Below are 18,816 nucleotides of genomic sequence, written 5' to 3' on the forward strand. Positions count from 1 at the left end.
CAACGGCTACCCATAATCTGGTACAACAAATGGCAATGCAAAGAGATGGCACTCCAAATGCCAATAGGGTGTTTTATGATTTTCTTAAGTTGCAGCCTCCAACATTCCAAGGCAGCCACAATCCCTCAGAGGCCCAAGCTTGGCTGGATGAGATTAAGGCTTTGAAGTAGTGCCTTGTACTGACGAACAAAAAGTGGCATTTGCTGCCCATCTATTAAAGGGTGGGGCAGAGTATTGGTGGAGAAGTGCAAAGACTTATCTTCAGACTCAAGGTACCCATATGAATTGGGAACAATTTGAGGTGGCCTTTTTAGATAAGTATTATCCAAAAAGTGCCAGAAGACAAAAAGAGTTGGAGTTTGTGCACCTGCAACAAGGAGACATGTCTATTGCAGAGTATGTTGCTAAGTTTGAAGAATTGGCTAGATTTTCTCCACATGCCCAATATGCACCCATAGAAGAATGGAAGATAAACCAGTTTGAATGGGGATATGGAACTTAATAACTATTCTACTGTTGTACACAAGAGCTACATTGTTGAAGACAATTTAAAGAAAGTACAAGAGGAGAGACAAGTTAAGTGGCAACAAAAGAAAGTCTGGAAAATTTGGCCAACAATTGAAGGTAAAAACAAGTACAAACCTCCAGTTCCCCAAGAGCAAAGAAGTGTCTTAAGTGTGGCAGAGATCATGGGGGAGAGTGCTTGGTTGGAAAGCAAGTCTGCTACTACTGCAAACAGCCTGGTCATATGGCTCCTTTTTGTCCAATACACCAAAAACAAGCAGAGTCCAACCCAAACAAGTCTAACACTGTAAGGGTCTTTGCTCTCAGTGCAAAGAAAGGTATGAATCATAATCTAATAACCGGCATTGGATTCATAAATGAAATTCCTTTAATTGGCATGTTTGACACTGGTGCATCCCATTCTTTCATCTCTTCTAATTTTGTTTTGCAACATAATCTCCCTGTACTTGAAATGCCTTTTCCCTTAGTTGTAAGCACTGCATCTAAGAATTCAATAGAGACCTCCTTAGTATGTCACTGGTGTCCAATCACCATGTATGATAGAGTTTTTCTAATAAACCTAGCCTGTTTGCCCCTTAACGGCTTGGACATCATATTAGGAATGGATTGGATGTCCGACCATTCAGTAACTTTGATTTGCCATGGTAGGAAAGTCATGATTCCTCCAGGAATTCCCCAACCAGAGGAAACCAAATACCGCTCCTTGACCAACAATTCTCTACTCTTCCAATGTCTGACCAATGGGGTTCAAGGCGTACTATTATTACTATCTTCCAACTCAGGGTCTGAAATGGACTTGTCCAATATTCCCGTAGTCAGTGAGTTTGAGGATGTCTTTCTAGAGGATGTGACATCATTGCCTCCTAAAAGAGAAATAGAGTTCTCCATAGATTTGGTCCCTGGAACAGGACCAATGTCCATTGCCCCTTACAAGATGTCCCCATTAGAATTGAGTGAGTTGAAAAACCAACTAGAGGACCTGATAACCAAGAAGTTTATCAGACCAAGTGTGCCTCCTTGGGGAGCCCCTGTGCTCTTGGTAAAGAAGAAGGATGGTAGTATGAGATTATGCATAGATTATAGAAAATTGAATAAAGTGACCATCAAGAATAAGTACCCTCTGCCCATAATTGATGACCTTTTAGATCAACTAGGAGGAACTACTGTGTTTTCCAAAATTGACTTGAGATCAGGGTATCACCAAATCAGAATAAAATCAGAGGATGTACCAAAAACTGCCTTTAGAACTAGGTATGGACACTATGAATTTTTGGTTACGCCTTTTGGTGTAACCAATGCCACGGTTGTGTTTATGGATTACATGAATAGAATTTTTAAGCCATACTTGGATAGGTTTGTGATAATATTTATAGATGACATACTAATATACTCTAAGACTCTAGAAGAACATGCAAGTCATCTTCAAATAGTGTTGCACGTACTTAGGGATAGAAAACTTTATGCCAAACCAAGCAAATGTGAGTTTTGGATGTCAGAAGTAAAGTTTCTAGGTCATGTGATCAATAAGAAAGGAGTGGCAGTGGATCCCTCCAAAGTAGAGGCAACGCTGAAATGGGAACATCCTAGGAATGTGACAGAGGTTAGAAGTTTCTTAGGACTGGCGGGATATTATAGGAGATTCATTAGGAAATTCTCCCAAATTGCCCTGCTGTTGACCAGAATGACTAGGAAGGACCAACCCTTTGTGTGGGATCAAAAATATGAAAAGAGTTTTCAGAATCTTAAGACCAAGTTAACCACTGCCCCTGTGCTAGCCATACCAGATCCAACCTTAAGATTTGAAGTGTATTGTGATGCATCCCTGAAAGGTTTAGGTTGTGTATTGATGCAAAACAACCAAGCAGTGGCTTATGCTTCAAGACAACTAAAACCTCATGAGGGAAACTATCCCACTCACGACCTAGAATTGGCCGCCATAGTGTTTGCGTTGAAGATCTGGAGACATCATTTGTATGGAGCACACTTTGATATTTTCAGTGATCACAAGAGCCTAAAGTATCTCTTTGATCAGAGGGAACTTAACATGAGGCAAAGAAGGTGGGTGGAGTTTTTGAAGGATTATGAATTTGAACTGAAATACCACCCAGGCAAGGCCAATGTAGTAGCTGATGCATTGAGCAGAAAATCCCTACATATGTCTCATCTGATGATTCAAGAACTTGCACTGCTGGAAAACCTTAGAGACTTGAACCTAAGTATGACAATCCTCCAAGGGGGAATTCTTTTAAGTAAACTAGAAATAACTAGTAGCCTTAGATAGCAAATTAGGCAATCTCAAGGAATGGATGAAGAATTGCAACATAGAAATGACCAAGAAAGATTTACAAGGGCAAAAGATGGAACAATCCTATTTCAGGGAAGAATTTGGGTACCTAAGGATTCAGAGTTAAAGAGACTAATACTAGAGGAAGCTCACAAAAGTAACCTAACTGTCCATCCTGGATCTACCAAGATGTACCAAGACCTTAAGAAAAATTATTGGTGGCCAGGTATGAAGGTTGATGTGGCTACTTTTGTGGGTCAATGCCTAACTTGCCAAAAGGTGAAAATAGAACATCAGAGGCTAGCAGGATTGCTACAACCTCTAGAAATACCTGAATGGAAATGGGACTCAATTTCCATGGATTTTGTTGTAGGTTTGCCACATACCCACACTGGGTATGATTCCATTTGGGTGATTGTGGACATATTAACTAAGTCAGCTCATTTCTTACCAGTAAAGTCAAACTACAACACCCTCAAACTAGCCAAGTTATTCATTAAGGAAATAGTGAGGTTGCATGGGGTTCCTCTTAGTACCATATCAGATAGGGACCCTAAGTTTACCTCCATGTTTTGGAAGGCATTTCAAAAGTCTCTAGGAACTAGACTACACCTTAGTACTTCCTACCATCCCCAGACTGATGGTCAAACTAAAAGAACCATTCAGACTCTGGAGGATATGCTGAGGGCTTGCATTTTAGAGGAAGGAGAAAACTGGGATACACATTTGCCTCTAGTAGAGTTTTCCTACAATAATAGTTACCATGCCAATATTGGCATGGCACCTTGTGAGGCTTTGTATGGAAGAAAATGTAGGACACCGTTATGTTGGTCAGAAGTAGGGGACAAGGGGATCTTAGGTCCTGAAGTTATCCAAGAGACCACTGAAAAGATTAAGGTAATTAAGGATAAACTAAAGATAGCCCAAAGCAGGCAAAAGAGCTATGATATCAGGAGAAGGCCTTTGGAGTTTGAGGAGGGAGATCATGTTTTTTTTTTTAGAGTTACCCCCATTATTGGCATTGGAAGAGTGCTAAAGGTCGAGAAGCTAAACCCTCGTTTTGTTGGACCCTTTCAAATATTGTAGAGGATTGGTCCCTCTGCATACAAAATAGCATTGCCACCCAAACTATCTAATGTTTTTCACGTCTCCCAGTTAAAGAAATACATTCCTAATCATCACCAAATTTTGAGTCATGAGTCCCAAGATCAATCTTGAGTTAAAATCTTAAGTTTTTACAAGAAATTTTAAATAGGAACATTTACAATTCAAACCCCCTTCCTTGTAAATCGATATTTCTACGTCATATGTATCTTACTCTCATTTGCTACTTATAATAATATTACTTTGTTTCAAATGGATGTTAAAAGGGAATTCTTAAATGGTTACATTAATGAAGAAGTATATGTAAAACAACCCCCATGATTTGAAAACCTAGAGTTTCTTAATCACGTCTTTAAGCTTAAGAAATCATTGTATGGTCTAAAACAAAACCTAGAGCTTAGTATGATAGATTAAGTAACTTCTTACTTGAAAACAATTTTGATATAGACCAGGTTGACACCATTTTGCTTAGGAAATCAATAGAAAATGATATTCTTGTTATTCAGATTAATGTTGATGATATTATATTTGGTTTTGTTGGAACCAAATTGTTTTTATACTTAGAGTTTTGATGTTAACAATAATATTTTATGAGAATAATATATTTAACTTCACAGAGTATGAAAAAAGATTCATATTTTTGAAAAAAAAATCTAAAATAAAAAATAATATTATTAATATAATAATAAAAAATAAAATTAATAAATAATAAAGTATATATCCAAGAATAATACCACCGTCAAATTCATAATAAACTCATAAAAGAAAATACACTTAAAAATATAAACTATGAAGTAAGGACTACAACTTTTAAGTTTCAATAAAAGATTAAATGCAACGACGGATGGCACAATTGTCGGAAGTGGTTGTTGGAGTTGTGGCCGCCACCAAAATAGTGGTTATAACGTATTAGTATTAAAACAAAAATAAAATAAAAACAGTAAAATATATTTTTTGATTTTAAAATAGTTTAAATATATTTTTAATAATTTACTATCTATTACATAATTTTTCTGCATTAATCAATTTAAATTTATTTATTGATGACATTACATTTTCGTAGGAGAAGTGAAGTACAATAGCAGTAACTTATATATTTTATGTTGGAAATATAAGTAAAAATCAGAATATATTTAACTCGAATTTAATTAAAATATATGTAATGAAAAATGTACAATTGTAATTGAAATACTAACTATCTCCTAATAGTTGTACTTGAATTGAAAAAACAAACAAAATAGAAAAGAAAATAAATTCTACAAAGATCGGAAAACGCTGTCACTCATTCACATGCAGTGTAGCTACCAACCATCTCTACTTCGTCAATTAGGGTTTCCTCTTCTTTTCATCCATCATCATCCCCAATTTCCTCACTCTTCTACGGTATCAATCCTCTCTTCCTTCATCACTTCAATTTCACAAATTTCATCTTTTTTTTAATCACCCCCAAAAATCAATTTTGTGACCTAATTTCACGATTTTCGCAAAAATCTCATATTTCAGATCGATGGGAAGCAAGGGTCGCATGCCACCGCCACAGCATCTCCGGCGGCCACATCAACCAGGTCCTGCCATGCTTCACCACGAACAAGTGGGTCCCACAATGCACCACGCGCTACCACCCGGTCCCTTCGACCTTATGCCACCACCACAGGTAATGGAACAGAAACTCGCTTCACAGCACGGGGAAATGCAGCGGTTAGCCACCGAGAATCAGAGACTCGCCGCAACACACGGTGTTCTGAGACAGGAGCTTGCTGGTGCGCAACATGAGCTGCAGATGCTGCACGCGCACGTGGGGTCGCTTAAGGCGGAGAGGGAGCAGCAGATGCGGGGTGTGATTGATAAGATTGCGAAGATGGAAGCGGAGTTGAAGGCGGCTGAACCGTTGAAAATGGAGATTCAGCAGGCGCGTGGAGAGGCTCAGAATTTGGTGGTTGTGAGGGAAGAGCTTATTTCAAAAGCTCAACATTTGAGTCAAGAGATTCAGAGGGTTCATGTTGATGTGCAGCAGATTCCTGCTCTTATGACAGAGCTTGAATGTCTTAGACAGGAATATCAGCATTGCAGGTAATTTTTTGGACCCTTTTGTTTTGATTTTTAGCTTAGTGGGTTAAATGTGTAGTTACATCATACATGATTCTCTCAATTGACTCACCAACCTGTGTTGTCAACAGTGGCACTATAGCACTATAGAATAATGGAATATGAACAAATCGCTATTGCCATGCGATACATTATTTAGTACAAAGGGTTGTCAAATAGCCGTTATTGCGGTGCCATAGCACTATAGCATAGCAGAATTTTAACACACTGCTATTTTTTGGTATCCGCAAGACAACACTATCACCAACTAAGGCCTAGGTTAGGTTACTTTCTAATTTTTAGGAACTTCTTTAATTAAAATAAACTCATAGATTTTACTCCTTAGAAGCTTATAGTGTTTATGGAGAAGTTAAATGAGCTAGTTTCTGAAAAATTTAAATATAGAAGCTAGTTTCTACTTAGAGGCTATTGTCTTGAAAATTAGTTATTATTTATCAATGTTTTTCAGTTTTTTTTTTTTTTTGCATAGACTATTGTTGATATTTATCTGAATTAACTCTATATGTTGAGAGTAGGGTTTTGGAGGGTTAAATCTATATGTTGACATATATTTGTGATTTTAAAATAATTGAACGAATGACGATTGTGTAATATTTGAAACAACCTTTGAATCGACTTTAGAAACATTTTATAATTGACTTAATTTACAAATGGAAAATAAGTTTTCTCTTCCCTTTCCCTCCAAAACCCAACTCCCAAACATAGCCCAACTGCTTAAGATTCCTCCTAGAAGAAATTCACTCCCAATCTTCAAGCCAAAAAGAAAATAACAGCAGTAATAATGATTGTCCTCTTCCCGATAGCTTCATAACTGCCACCCCTCAACACACCAAAACTTGATACCCCTTTTAGCTAAACTAACCGTTCAGTTCAGTAAGTCCTTCCATACTCTCCCCATTTTGGCCCCTCTGTATCTCTTCTGGTACACATCTTTCAAAATTTTGGCCTTTTATCTAGCTTATAAGCCAGCTGGCCTTGATTTTCCCCCTTATCCCTTTTTTTAATATCATCAGGCCTAATATGTATGGAAAGGTGAACGGGAAAGGAAACATTGATATATATTGTTTTTCCCTTTCTTTTTTGTGGTCTTGTTGAATGTTGATGATTGAATTAAAGAAGTAAACTTGGAAATTACTTGCATTGCATGCAATGTATTAAATTTAGTGGAAATATTGTGAATAAATTGTTTGTTAGAAGAGTTGAGATTGGAGAAACCACGATTGCTGTAGAAGATGAATATCACTAAACCAATTTGGACGACAGGTAATGATCCTGCTGTTCCCACTTTCGCAAGGTAGCATTTATAGAGATAGAAACCTGGGAGGTTTTAATTTTTACAATCATATTTATGAGGGTCTTGTATTTTGCTTGAATGATGGACATAATTGGACTATTGGATTAACACTAATAATTTGCTGCAGGTTTTTAGACCTCCTGAAATGTGTCTATAGTTTGCAAAATGTGAATAAATACTACATTGTCCATGAATTGTATTGCCGCCACTTTTTTCCCCACAGTTTTTTGTTGATGCAGAGCGTGTCCCCCTGAATTTGGACTTTGGAACAAGGTTCTGTGATTAACTTGGGGGTTTTCGACAATGAGGAAGGAGAGATTTTAGTTGTTGTAGTAACTAAAACTACTTAGGGTGTCTTTGTTTAAAGCTTAGAAAAATAATGTTTCTATATTTCAACTAATTTTAGAAGCTAATCCTTTTAAAGAAAGCACTAAAACATTATTTTTAGTATTTGCTTATACCCAATAAAACCTGGCATATTTATTAAGTTCTTTTATCTCAATTTTTAATTAAAATTTGAAAAGCGCTATTCCTTTTCATTTTTAAAGAAGCAGAAACAAATAGACCCTTAAATCTTAAGTGTTGTGGATGAATTTTCTTTTAAAGAAAATAGATCCGTAATCTTATCTGTTTTGGATGAATTCTTACCATACCTCAAGTTGTACTTCCCTTTTCTCTATAATAGCAGTCTAATTAAATTTGTTTTCCTAATTAGATGGAATAAAGGAGGGAAAAACCTAATGTTGTTGTCTGATTTTGCAATCCTTGTTTTATATTGGCTAGCATGAAGTTCTTTTGTTATGATGATGTTTTGTCATCCTTCCGGCTGTTATTATAGGCATAGTGTATTTACGAAGTTATGACACATTCAAGTCATATCTCGATTAAACAAAACTGAATTCAGTCGATACAAATCATTGCTTATCTCTTTTAAACATGAATCCAACATGATTCTCAATTGATTATGATGAATCATAACTTGTCCTTGAACTTTGTGTAACCAGTCACTTTTTTAGTCAACACTGTGTAGCCAACCACTTTTCTCTGTCATTTGATTTATGACTTCCATCATGAAATATTTTAAGGTTCATATACAATGTATCAGCTTATGTTTTTGCTTACTTGTTTTTGCTTAGAAGTGTCATATTTTTATTGATCATATATCTTTCAATTCATAATGTTAGAAGATGAATTCGTGATTCATTCAGTTTTGGTAATTCTCTGATATTCACATTTCAGTTTTCATTGCTTAATTGTCCAGTGATTACACTGATAGCTACTTTTGTCCTTTTTATAGCAGTGTTTTGGTAACTAACTCTTACAACAGGTAACTAACTGATTTCTATTCAGTTAGTCAGTTACAAGGAAACTATTATCTAGGTGCAACCCTGTACTAGATGGGATGCACTGGAGGTAATAAGATTCGATTCATGATTTGAGAAATATGTCTTCCAATTCACAAATTGAATCTTGATTTGATAACTATAATTGGAATAACCGGATAACTAGTTTTAATGGATTTCCTTCGGTCTCTTCCCTCAGCTCCTCTAAAAGAGTTAGAAAGCTTGTTTGTTGTTTTTTATTTCCTTTCTGGTTGTCTTTATTGAGGTAACCTGGTCATCCTTTTTACATGTGTGTTGACTTTATTTGCTATTTCTTATCATCCTTCAGCTCCTCATTTTCCCACTTCATTAAGATGTTCCATAATAAAATGTTTTCCCATTTCTTCAACTCCTCACAAATATCAAGCATAACTTAAGCAAAGAGATTCCAGAGGTGGTACTAGGTATTAGGATAAGTCAATCACACTTCATGTAATTTTATTGTTTGCCAAAAATAGGGTCATTTAATAATCTGTATTTCTTGTCTAGGATTCTATGGTTCTGTTGTTGTGTCTGCTTTGATTGTTGCCAGTAGTGTTATCATGTCTTTTTTCAATGTCAAGTTTTTGTGTGGGTTTAAATTGCTTAGTAGTAGTTGAGACTAGAGAGTCTGTGCGATGCAAGAGCAAGGTTGTTCTATAAGCGGGGAAACTGCTATTAATCTGGCTTTGATGACTAGGAGTAGGATCTTTAATATCAATTATCAGAGTCTGATCTGTTAATTGTTGGTGGTGAGAATGTTCTTTCCAATTTGACTAGCTTGATGCATGTGCCTGAATCCCATTTCTTCATTTAGGACAACTATACAATGTTTAGTTTTTTTAATGGTTGTGCTATTTTCCCCCCTTAGATGTTCATATTATTCAATGGCAATATCTTGGTTGTGTTGTGCAGTCAAATACTAGGGTGATACCTATTTTTTCTCTCTCCAAACTCTATTCTTTATTTACATTTTTCCCCACGTCGGTGGAGCATTGTGCACTTGGCTGCAATTTTTATTCTGTTTAATCAAACTTAACAAATCATACGAAATTCTCTCCTCATCTCAGAGCTTGAATGTAACTGAAGGGAGCATTAGCATTGCTAATAATCTTCTGCTTTGTCTTTTATTTAAGTTTGGTTTTGTAGGTAAAATGCATAGTCACTGGATTTTTTTGACTACCCTACCGAAAGCATAGGGATTGTACCCATTGTATACTCGATCTTAGTACTGGATTCACCTTAAAGAAAATTTGGTTATGACTGCAATAATGTAAAAAGGGATCAATTTATACATATACCTCACCTGTAATAATTGGTTACCAGATTCTCTCAATACTTGTGCACTCATTACCAAATAACCTACCCTGCGTACTGCATACTGGATTCACCTTAAAGAAAATCTTGTGACATTAATGTAAAATGTGTTGAACTGCATGGTTCCAAATTGCGGTTGTGGTCGTAAATGTGGTAACGGTTATTGCCGCTATGATCGGGTGTTGTGATGTGTATTGTGGATGTAGCAATGTGGATTTATTTAATGTTTCACCAGGTATTCTTTATGGTTTATCTTAAAATTATCACTTCTCTTGTTCCCACTGCCCATCCCAAATCTTAACTTTCCCTCACTATGAACTCTTTATCATCTTCAAATATCTCCAACCCTTTAAAGTTCCTTCTATATCGATGAAATAAATAAGGGGAAGATTTAAAAACTATGTGTGAGGATTTTCTGGTGATTCCCAAAAATAACACAATTGCGGTTGGATGTGACTGCATTATTGCAGCCACATTATGTGATGCAGTCCACGACTTAAAACTATGATGGACTGCATACTCATATCTCTATGTATGACGTGTTCAAGATAACTGAGTTAGATGTCATTGTAGGAGCATTGCTTCATATCACACAGTATCTTGAAATATGTATTTTGAGATGCCATTTCTGTGGGATGTATCCACCAATTAAATTTAAGGCAAACTTTTGTTGGTTTGGTTTAGAGTAGGAGCAAACTGCAAGAGTTTATGAAGATGTGGCTAGTTTAGGTGTAGTTGCATGCATTTTGTACATTCATCTTTATATTGTGGGATAATTACTTGATGAGATATGTGTATGAAAGTGAATGAACGGGCCAAATTGATACATTTTTCCTCATTTTCTTTTTCTTTCCCCTATTGAATAATGTAGAAAAGAAATAAACTTTGAAATTACTTGCCTGCATTTTACTTATGGGAAAAATATATAGAGGATTTTTTCTTTAAAAATCAGGATTATTGGAGAAGATGAATATCGGTAAACTAATTTGGAAGTCAGTGACTAATATTGGGAGCTAGTAGTGCACAGGTTGTGACATCACAAATAAGACATATTATGAGTGCTTTGCTTACTTTAAAATCCTGTTGTGCTCACTTTTACATTGTAGAATTGCTAGAGGATTTTGCAATCTTATGAAAATTCTATTTTTGGATCTGGAGTGGAAGAAAAGAGAAGAAGCCGCAAACTTCATTTCTACTATTCTGAGAAATTATTTTATTATTTTTATCCCAAGCAACCTCCCCTTGCCCATAGAAAGGTTTAAATGTCTAGCTATACTACTTAAACTTGCTTAGATGCGCATTTGTAAATAAGCAGTTGGCCTTAGGATGGATGGGAGTTTGGGTCTCAGTAACTTGGTTTCTGAAATAGTTATTGCATATTCATCCAGAGTTTGAGTTTATGATAGAAGTGTATTGATGTCTTATTTCAATGTTGACTTTACTTTTTTGATTTTATTAAGTAGTTAGCAGTAGTCGAGACTTGAGACTAGTGGGAATCTGTGATGCAGGACCGTCAGTGTGATATCTGCAGTGTCCCTTTGTTTATCCTTCCAAAGTTTAGATTCCAACTTTGGAAGTCTTGAGTTCAGATTTTAGGACTTAAACATTCTTCACTTCAAATATATTCAGAGCCAGTTTTGTTTATTATTTAGTATGAATGTTCTTTCCAACCTGAATAATTCTATTCATGTGTATGGATGTCATTTGGGCACAATAAATTTTCATTTAAGGTAGGGGCTTTCCCTTTTTATTAGCTTACTTTTACATGTGGGTTCTCCTCTACATCACTTTATTCTTATAGGAATAAGACTTGATAGTTATTCTTCATTCTAGTTAGTTGAGTTATAAGGTTTACAGTGATGGTTTTAATAATCTTCCCCCTAGATATTCAGATTATTTAATGGAAACCATTATTTGTCTATTGCAATCAAACCCTCAGTTGATGCTTAGTTTCCTTGTTTCAACACCATTATTTCTTTACATTTGCCCCATGTTGGTGTGGAGTTGCGCGCTGAGCTTCATCTTTTTATTCTGATATATCTCCCTAACTGGTTAACCAATATTTTCTACAAATTCTCATAGTTGTAGTTTGCATATTGCTCTCATAAATTTTCTTTCCTCCTGTTAGAATTCAGTCTATGATTTTATTATTCGTTGATTGTACAGCTTCCTAGTAATTGTTAGTATTCCTAGGTAATACAACTTCATAGACTTTGAATGTAATTGTTGTAGCATCATATAAATAGAAGGTGTGTGATCTTGTTTTAGGCATACAGAAATCATATTCTCACACCTCCAAAAGCCATCGATTTCTCAGAACTGATGATTTCTGATGTCATTAAAATTCCACTTAACATGGCAGATTTCTTTAGCTTGATTTGATCCTTGAAACTGTATGAACCTGAAATCCTAATTTCATAGGTACAGAATCTGCACTCTTGACTTCCAAAGATGGAATCTCTACTATGAGTTGAGGCCAATGGTCATTTTGTTTTGAACTATACCAAGTTTTTGATTGATTCCCCCTTTGCAGTTTTAATTCTGAGCCATTTCATTATCTTATTAATTCAAACTCATGGGAGTCTCTTCAATCTAAAATCTATAGATTCGCCTAGCAATCTGCTAGCCGCCTAGCCAGGGTATGGGACTCTTCCATTCTTCATGCTCGTATGCCCATTCTATCTAGTCTACTATCCAAATGGCCACCAATGTGACTCTTCAATCCAATCCAATAATTCCTGTTGATCCTTACATCAGATCCACCAATTTCCACCTGTTGTTCACCCACGTTAACCCTGAACCCAAACCATATTTGTATTCTCTCTTTCCTTACAGCTTGCTAGTGTAGCGTCAGACTACCATTTTAAGTTCCCCTGATATTCTGTTGTTCTGGTCATGCAGGGCCACTTATGACTATGAAAAGAAATTATACAATGACCACCTTGAGTCACTTCAAGTGATGGAAAAGAACTATGTTTCTATGAGTAGGGAGGTGGAGAAGCTTCGAGCAGAGCTTACAAACACAGCTAATGTTGATCGAAGAAGTAGTATGTATCTCCTGTTACCTGTTTTCTAAGTTAGAGTCCTTAGTCTTCAATTTTTCATGTTTTGTGGATTGATCCTGGCGTGCAATAAAATTTAGGTGGGCCCTATGGTGGCACCTCTGGAACTAATGATAATGAGGCTTCTGGTCTTCCTCTGGGACAAACTGCATATAAAGATGGTTATGCTGTTGCACAGGTGTGTGATGACCCCATGTGTTACGTTGTTTTAAGTTCCTTGCGGGAGTGTAGCATTATAGTCCGTTGTGTAGTATATTTATTAATTCGTGAAATTTCTTTATAACAATCAATATCTGGATTAGTTTTTGCTTGTGTTGACTTATTTATCTAGTTATTTCTATAAAATATCTCCAATTAAATATAGCATATCTTTACATTGATTCCAAGTTAATAATAATTATAACTACGTACATCTGGTCTGCTATCAAGTAGTAATTGTATGTTGCTAGGATTATTGTACTTCAAATAACCTGATGAGTTTTTCCTAAATATCTTATAGCTTAGCACTAGTTTGTCTGAATACCTGAGTTCAACAGACTTTGATCTGATTTATATAAGATTTAGGATAGTTATGTGATTTATTTAACATAGGCCAGTGTTAAATAGATGCTATGGCGGCACTATAGCATCACGAATTTGAACAAATCACTACTGTTCTGCGATACGCTATTTACTATTAAATATCGTAAAATAGAGGCTTTGGCGGCGCTATAGCAATATTGTGTAGCAGAACTTTAACGAATCGCACTATTTTCTGCGATCTGCAATTGACAACACTGATATAGAAACTCATTAATATTTACTTTTCACCATTCTGATAGTACCAATTTGACATACAACAGTAGCGTTGGTTACCACCGTGATAATTTTTTTTAAAATCTAGTGCAATTGTCTCTGTTGATATATCCAGTATGTTGTTTGCTTGATAACCATAGAGGGGACTATTTACCATGTGCAAAGAAAAATTGGACTGATTTGGAGGAAATATAGAATATAGATGTGCATAATAGAAATTGTGTGTTCAACTGCTATGTTATAATATGTACTAGAAGATATAGTTAAAGAAATATAATGTAACCTAAAAAATGGAGATTTTAGTGTGCGGCCAGAACTTAAGAGTTGCCATATTCCTGCCTATATATGCTTTATTTTCCACATGGATTTTAAATATTAATGCTTCACTGTTCCTTTGTTTGGCAGGCACGTGGTTCTCTCCCTGCTGCCAGTGGCGGCGGTGGTAATGCTACTACAACTACTCCTGCACCGGCTGGAGGTCAACCTGGTCAAGCTTCTGCAGGGACTGGTTATGAGGCTCCCAGAGGAGGTCCTGGTTACATTGCACCTACAGGGCCTACTTACGACCCACAGAAGGGTTCTACTTACGACCCACAGAGGATGAATGGTTACGATGCATTTAGAGGATCTGCTTACGAACCAAACAGAGGACAGATGTTTGATGCTTCTCAGAGAACTGGCTATGATCCACAGGGAGGTTCTGGTTATGAAGCGCAGAGAGGACCTGCACCTGCTTATGATGCATCAAGAGCAGCCGGCTATGATGCACAATCAAGAGGTGTTGCTGGTCAACATGGACATGTTCCTCCGGCGAACAATATGACTTATGGGTCCACGACACCACCTGTTCGTAGTGGAGGTGGTGGTGGATACGATCCTGCTCGAGGTGTAAACCCTGCTAGGAGATGAGCTTGAGATGCCATACCAATCATACATTTACGGCACTAAAATCATCAGATAGAATCTGAATGCGTGTGGAGCTTCTGTCTAGTGCTTACCTGAAAGTGAATCTCATGAAAGTCTGACTTTGTCATTGTCTTATGCAACAGAGATAAAACATATTTGTCTTCATTGAGAAATATACATTCTTACAGTATATAACTGCTATAGAATAGATGAGTATCAAAGTAACAATCAACATCTATCTCTTTTTTGTGTGAAGCAATCAATCTTACTTTTAACTTTCAATTTTATAATTTTGGAAGGACGACTCCTATATAAGAAATGCTTGAATCTTATTCAAGTATAATAACTTCACCTTCCAACTACAATCCTAGACTTGGATCCGCTCTTTTGCAATTAATTATTTTTTTTACAAAATTTTGTTACATACTACCTCTAAAATAAAATATAAATAAAAATAATTTAAAAAAGTGAATTTTATTTGGTTTAAATTTCGAGTCAAATACATCTGTTTTTGAAAATTATTTTTGCTTATGTTTAATTTAAGAAGAAATATTCAGTTGGTTATGTACAAGCTAGGAATTATAGATTTTGAATTTCTTTCAAAAAAAAAAAAAATCATAAAAATCTTGAGAAATAAGAACTCTTGTTTAATCTTGGTTTATTTCAGCTCTGAGATAGTAGGACTTAAATTAGGATTATTTAGTTATATCATCTTCTATGGCAATTTCATTCTCATGTTCTCTTGAGATTTGAACTTTTTTGTATATGTCTAAAGTTTCATCCTTCCTATTAATAAATAAACACAAGTTTTGCAAGATAATTCATCAACGAAGAGTAAGGAATAATTGGATTTAATATAAAAGAATGGCTTCGTTAGACCTAGGTAGTCAATCGTGGTGGTTCCCGGTGCGATTGCACCGTAGTGTGACAGTGAAAGGTATGGCTGCAGCGGCGCAATGCGGTGCGGGGAGGAGGCAGGTCACAGTGAAAGGTATGGCTGCAGCGGCGCAATGCGGTGCGGGGAGGAGGCAGGTCGCGTGCGATCTGGACGCATTCGTGAGTTGCGAGCCGTGTTCTAGGCTGCAGGTTCTCAAACCCTAGAAAATGTGATTTTTGTTTTCTGAAATTTTTTTTTCTTCATAAAAAACCAATTTTACCCTTAAATTTTAAAATATTTTAGCGGTAATTTTGGTATTCTGTCCTTCAAATTTCACAATCCCCTTCTTCTTCTACGTTGTTCCTTTTTGTTGTACCTGTCATCTCAGATTCCTCTCACTCTCACTATGTCGTTTTTGTTCCGTTCTTCCTCTTCGTTGTTCTTCTCACTACATCGTTTCTTTTAGTTACTTCTTTATCTATTTCTTGTTTTAACCTATTATTTTGTTACTTCTTTCTCTGTTTATTATTATTATTATTTTTTACTTCTTCTTTTTTGTTTTTTAATTTAATTTTTTTACTACTTAGTTCTTTTTTCTTTCTGTTTCTTTCTTTTCTTTTGTTACTTCTTTTTTTTCTTCTTCTGTTTTTCTTATCTTTTGTTACTTCTTAATTTTTTCTTTCTGTTACTTTTTTTTTGTTTTTATTTATTTATATTTTTTTAATGTAATTTTTTCAATCTTTTGTTACTTGTTATTTCTTTCTTTTTTATTTTTGTTTTAATTTATTTATTTTTTATATATTCTGTTACTTCTTATTTCTTTTTAATTTATTTTTCTTTTGTTGCTCCTTTTTTTTTTGTTTTATTTTTAATTTATTTATTTTTCTTTTGTTACTTCTTTTTTTTTTTTTTGCTTTTTTAATTTAACTTTTTTTCTTTTATTACTTCTTTCGTTTTGTTTTTTTTTTTTTTTTTTTTTTTTTTTTTTTTTTTTTATTTTTTTTTTGTAATTCTTTTTCTTTTTTTTTTTTTTTTTTTCTTTTTTAATTTAACTTTTTTTCTTTTATTACTTCTTTCGTTTTGTTTTTTTTTTTTTTTTTTTTTTTAATTTTTTTTGTTACTTCCTTCTCTCTTTTTGTTTGTTTTTATTTCATTTTTTTCTTTGGTTACTTACTTTCATCATTCTTTCTCTGTTTTTTTCTACTTCCCTTCTTTCTTTGTTTGTTCTGCAAATAGCCATGACAACACCATTCTGCAACCACACAAATTAATAGTTCTGCAGCGTGTGTAATATTTAAACCAATCGGTGATAATGTTGACCTAGTATGACAGTTTAATAGTATAAAAGACCAGAATAATAGGGAGATGGTGACATGTGATTACTGTCTAGTTGAAACTACTGTAGGAATTACTAGCGCAAGACAACATTAGTTAGGAATAAAGGGAGAAGTAAAAAAGCTGTAGAAAAATGCCACCAGATTGTAGGCTATTGTTGTAGACAAATTATGATGATAAACAAGCACTAAAAGATGGAATATTAAATGAGATGAAAGTTCAAATCGACGGATGTTAATGACGATATAGCTAAAATAAGGAGAATTCGAAGTGGAAAAAGGCAATTGAGGCCCTTTTACTAGCTTCAAAGAAGACAAAAGGTCAATTGGATTTAATGTTCATGAAAAAAAAAAGAACACAAATTGGGGAAAGACAAGAGACAAACAAGCATAAATGATGCTTGTGACAAAAAAGTAAGAGTAAGAACATTATAATACATTGCTCGTTTTTTTTTTACACAAATGGAATTCCTTTTAATTTGCAAAAAAAGCTTCAAGTTGATGTTGAAAACGATTGGAAACTACAGTCTTCATTTGAAACCTCCAAGCTATCATGAGTTGAGGGTTCCAATCCTTGAAAAAGAGTTGGAATATACAAACGCTTTGTTGAATGGTTATCAATTGCATCACACAAAATACGAATGCTCAATTATGTCAGATTGTTGGAGAGACAGAAAGAATAGGACTTTGATAAATTTCTTCATGAATTCTATAGTAGGAAATATGTTTGTGAAAAGTATTGATGCTTCTGCCTACATGAAGACTTAGATTAAGATATTTGAGCTATTGGGAAATTTTGTTGAGGAGATTGGTGAGCAAAATATAGTACATGTGGTTACTAACAATGGAAGTAATTATGTATTGGCTGGTAAACTACTAACTACCAAGAGATCACATTTGTGTTGGACTCGTGTGCTGCACATTGTCTAGACCAGATGTTAGAAGATATTGAAAATATAGTTAAGGTTAAAATAATTATTCAAAGAGGGATTAGTCTTGTCAGATTCATTTATAACCACATATTGGCATTGAACACAATGAGGAAGAACATTGGCAATGTTGAGTTGGTTAGACATGGAGTCACAAGATTTGCTACCACATTTCTTACTTTGCAAAGATTGTATAAACAAAAAGCCAACCTTAGAAATATGTTCACTTCACAAGAATGGTTGAAGTCCAAGGCAACTAACGATCTCAAGGGAAAGAAGGCAACCCGTATTGTACTTTTGACATAAATTTAGAATGATATTATCTACACTCTTATGGTTACGAGACCTCTTGTACAAGTGTTAAGACTTGTTGATAATGAGAAAAAACATGCAATAGGATACATATATGCAATAATGATCAAGGCCAAGGAGGATATTTGAAAAGCTTTCAATGAACAAGTAAACAAATATATAGATGTATTTACAATCATTAATGAAAGGTGGAAATGTCAACTTCATCATCCATTGCATGTTGCATGCTACTACCTAAATCCGAAGTATTTTTTATTACAAACCAGAAATTGAGAATGATCCCATATTGATGGGAGGTCTTCACTTATGCATCGAAACACTTAGTGAAGGTCATCAAATGAGTGACATGACTACAACACATTTGACGAAATATAAGATTGCTAATGGTCTTTTTGTATTGAGTGAGCAATAAGACAAAGGGCAGCATTAGCCTCTGATAATTGGAACTTCATTTTTTTTCTTCTTAAAACTTTTAGCGCACAACAACTTGTATAAAATGAAAATGATTATGTCATTGCAGCTGAGTGGTGGAAGTCTTATGGAGCACAAACTCCACTTTTGCAAGTATTGGCCATTAAAGTGTTGAGTTTGACATGTAGTTCTTCAAGAT

General features: G+C 35.1%; 1 protein-coding gene across 1 annotated transcript; it reads left to right on the forward strand.

Moving 5' to 3' along the window:
* The first annotated feature begins 5,143 nt into the window (after positions 1-5,143).
* On the forward strand, positions 5,144-15,036 carry LOC101493705 (protein FLX-like 2). Its single transcript, XM_004491719.4, has 5 exons — positions 5,144-5,296; positions 5,417-5,983; positions 12,893-13,038; positions 13,134-13,231; positions 14,254-15,036. Exons 2-5 carry the CDS (start codon positions 5,421-5,423, stop codon positions 14,755-14,757), a joined length of 1,311 nt encoding a protein of 436 aa, XP_004491776.1. The 5' UTR covers positions 5,144-5,296; positions 5,417-5,420; the 3' UTR covers positions 14,758-15,036.
* Positions 15,037-18,816: the final 3,780 nt, after the last annotated feature.

This window comes from Cicer arietinum, chromosome 3 (genome assembly GCF_000331145.2).
Source record: "Cicer arietinum cultivar CDC Frontier isolate Library 1 chromosome 3, Cicar.CDCFrontier_v2.0, whole genome shotgun sequence".
Taxonomy (NCBI): domain Eukaryota; kingdom Viridiplantae; phylum Streptophyta; class Magnoliopsida; order Fabales; family Fabaceae; genus Cicer; species Cicer arietinum.

Excerpts from the sequence above, each read along its gene's own strand:
- LOC101493705 (XM_004491719.4), top strand. The coding sequence starts at position 5,421 with ATGGGAAGCAAGGGTCGCATGCCACCGCCACAGCATCTCCGGCGGCCA. Across the intron at positions 5,984-12,892 it reads CAGGAATATCAGCATTGCAG|GGCCACTTATGACTATGAAA; the intron begins GTAATTTTTTGG and ends CTGGTCATGCAG. Across the intron at positions 13,232-14,253 it reads ATGGTTATGCTGTTGCACAG|GCACGTGGTTCTCTCCCTGC; the intron begins GTGTGTGATGAC and ends TTTGTTTGGCAG.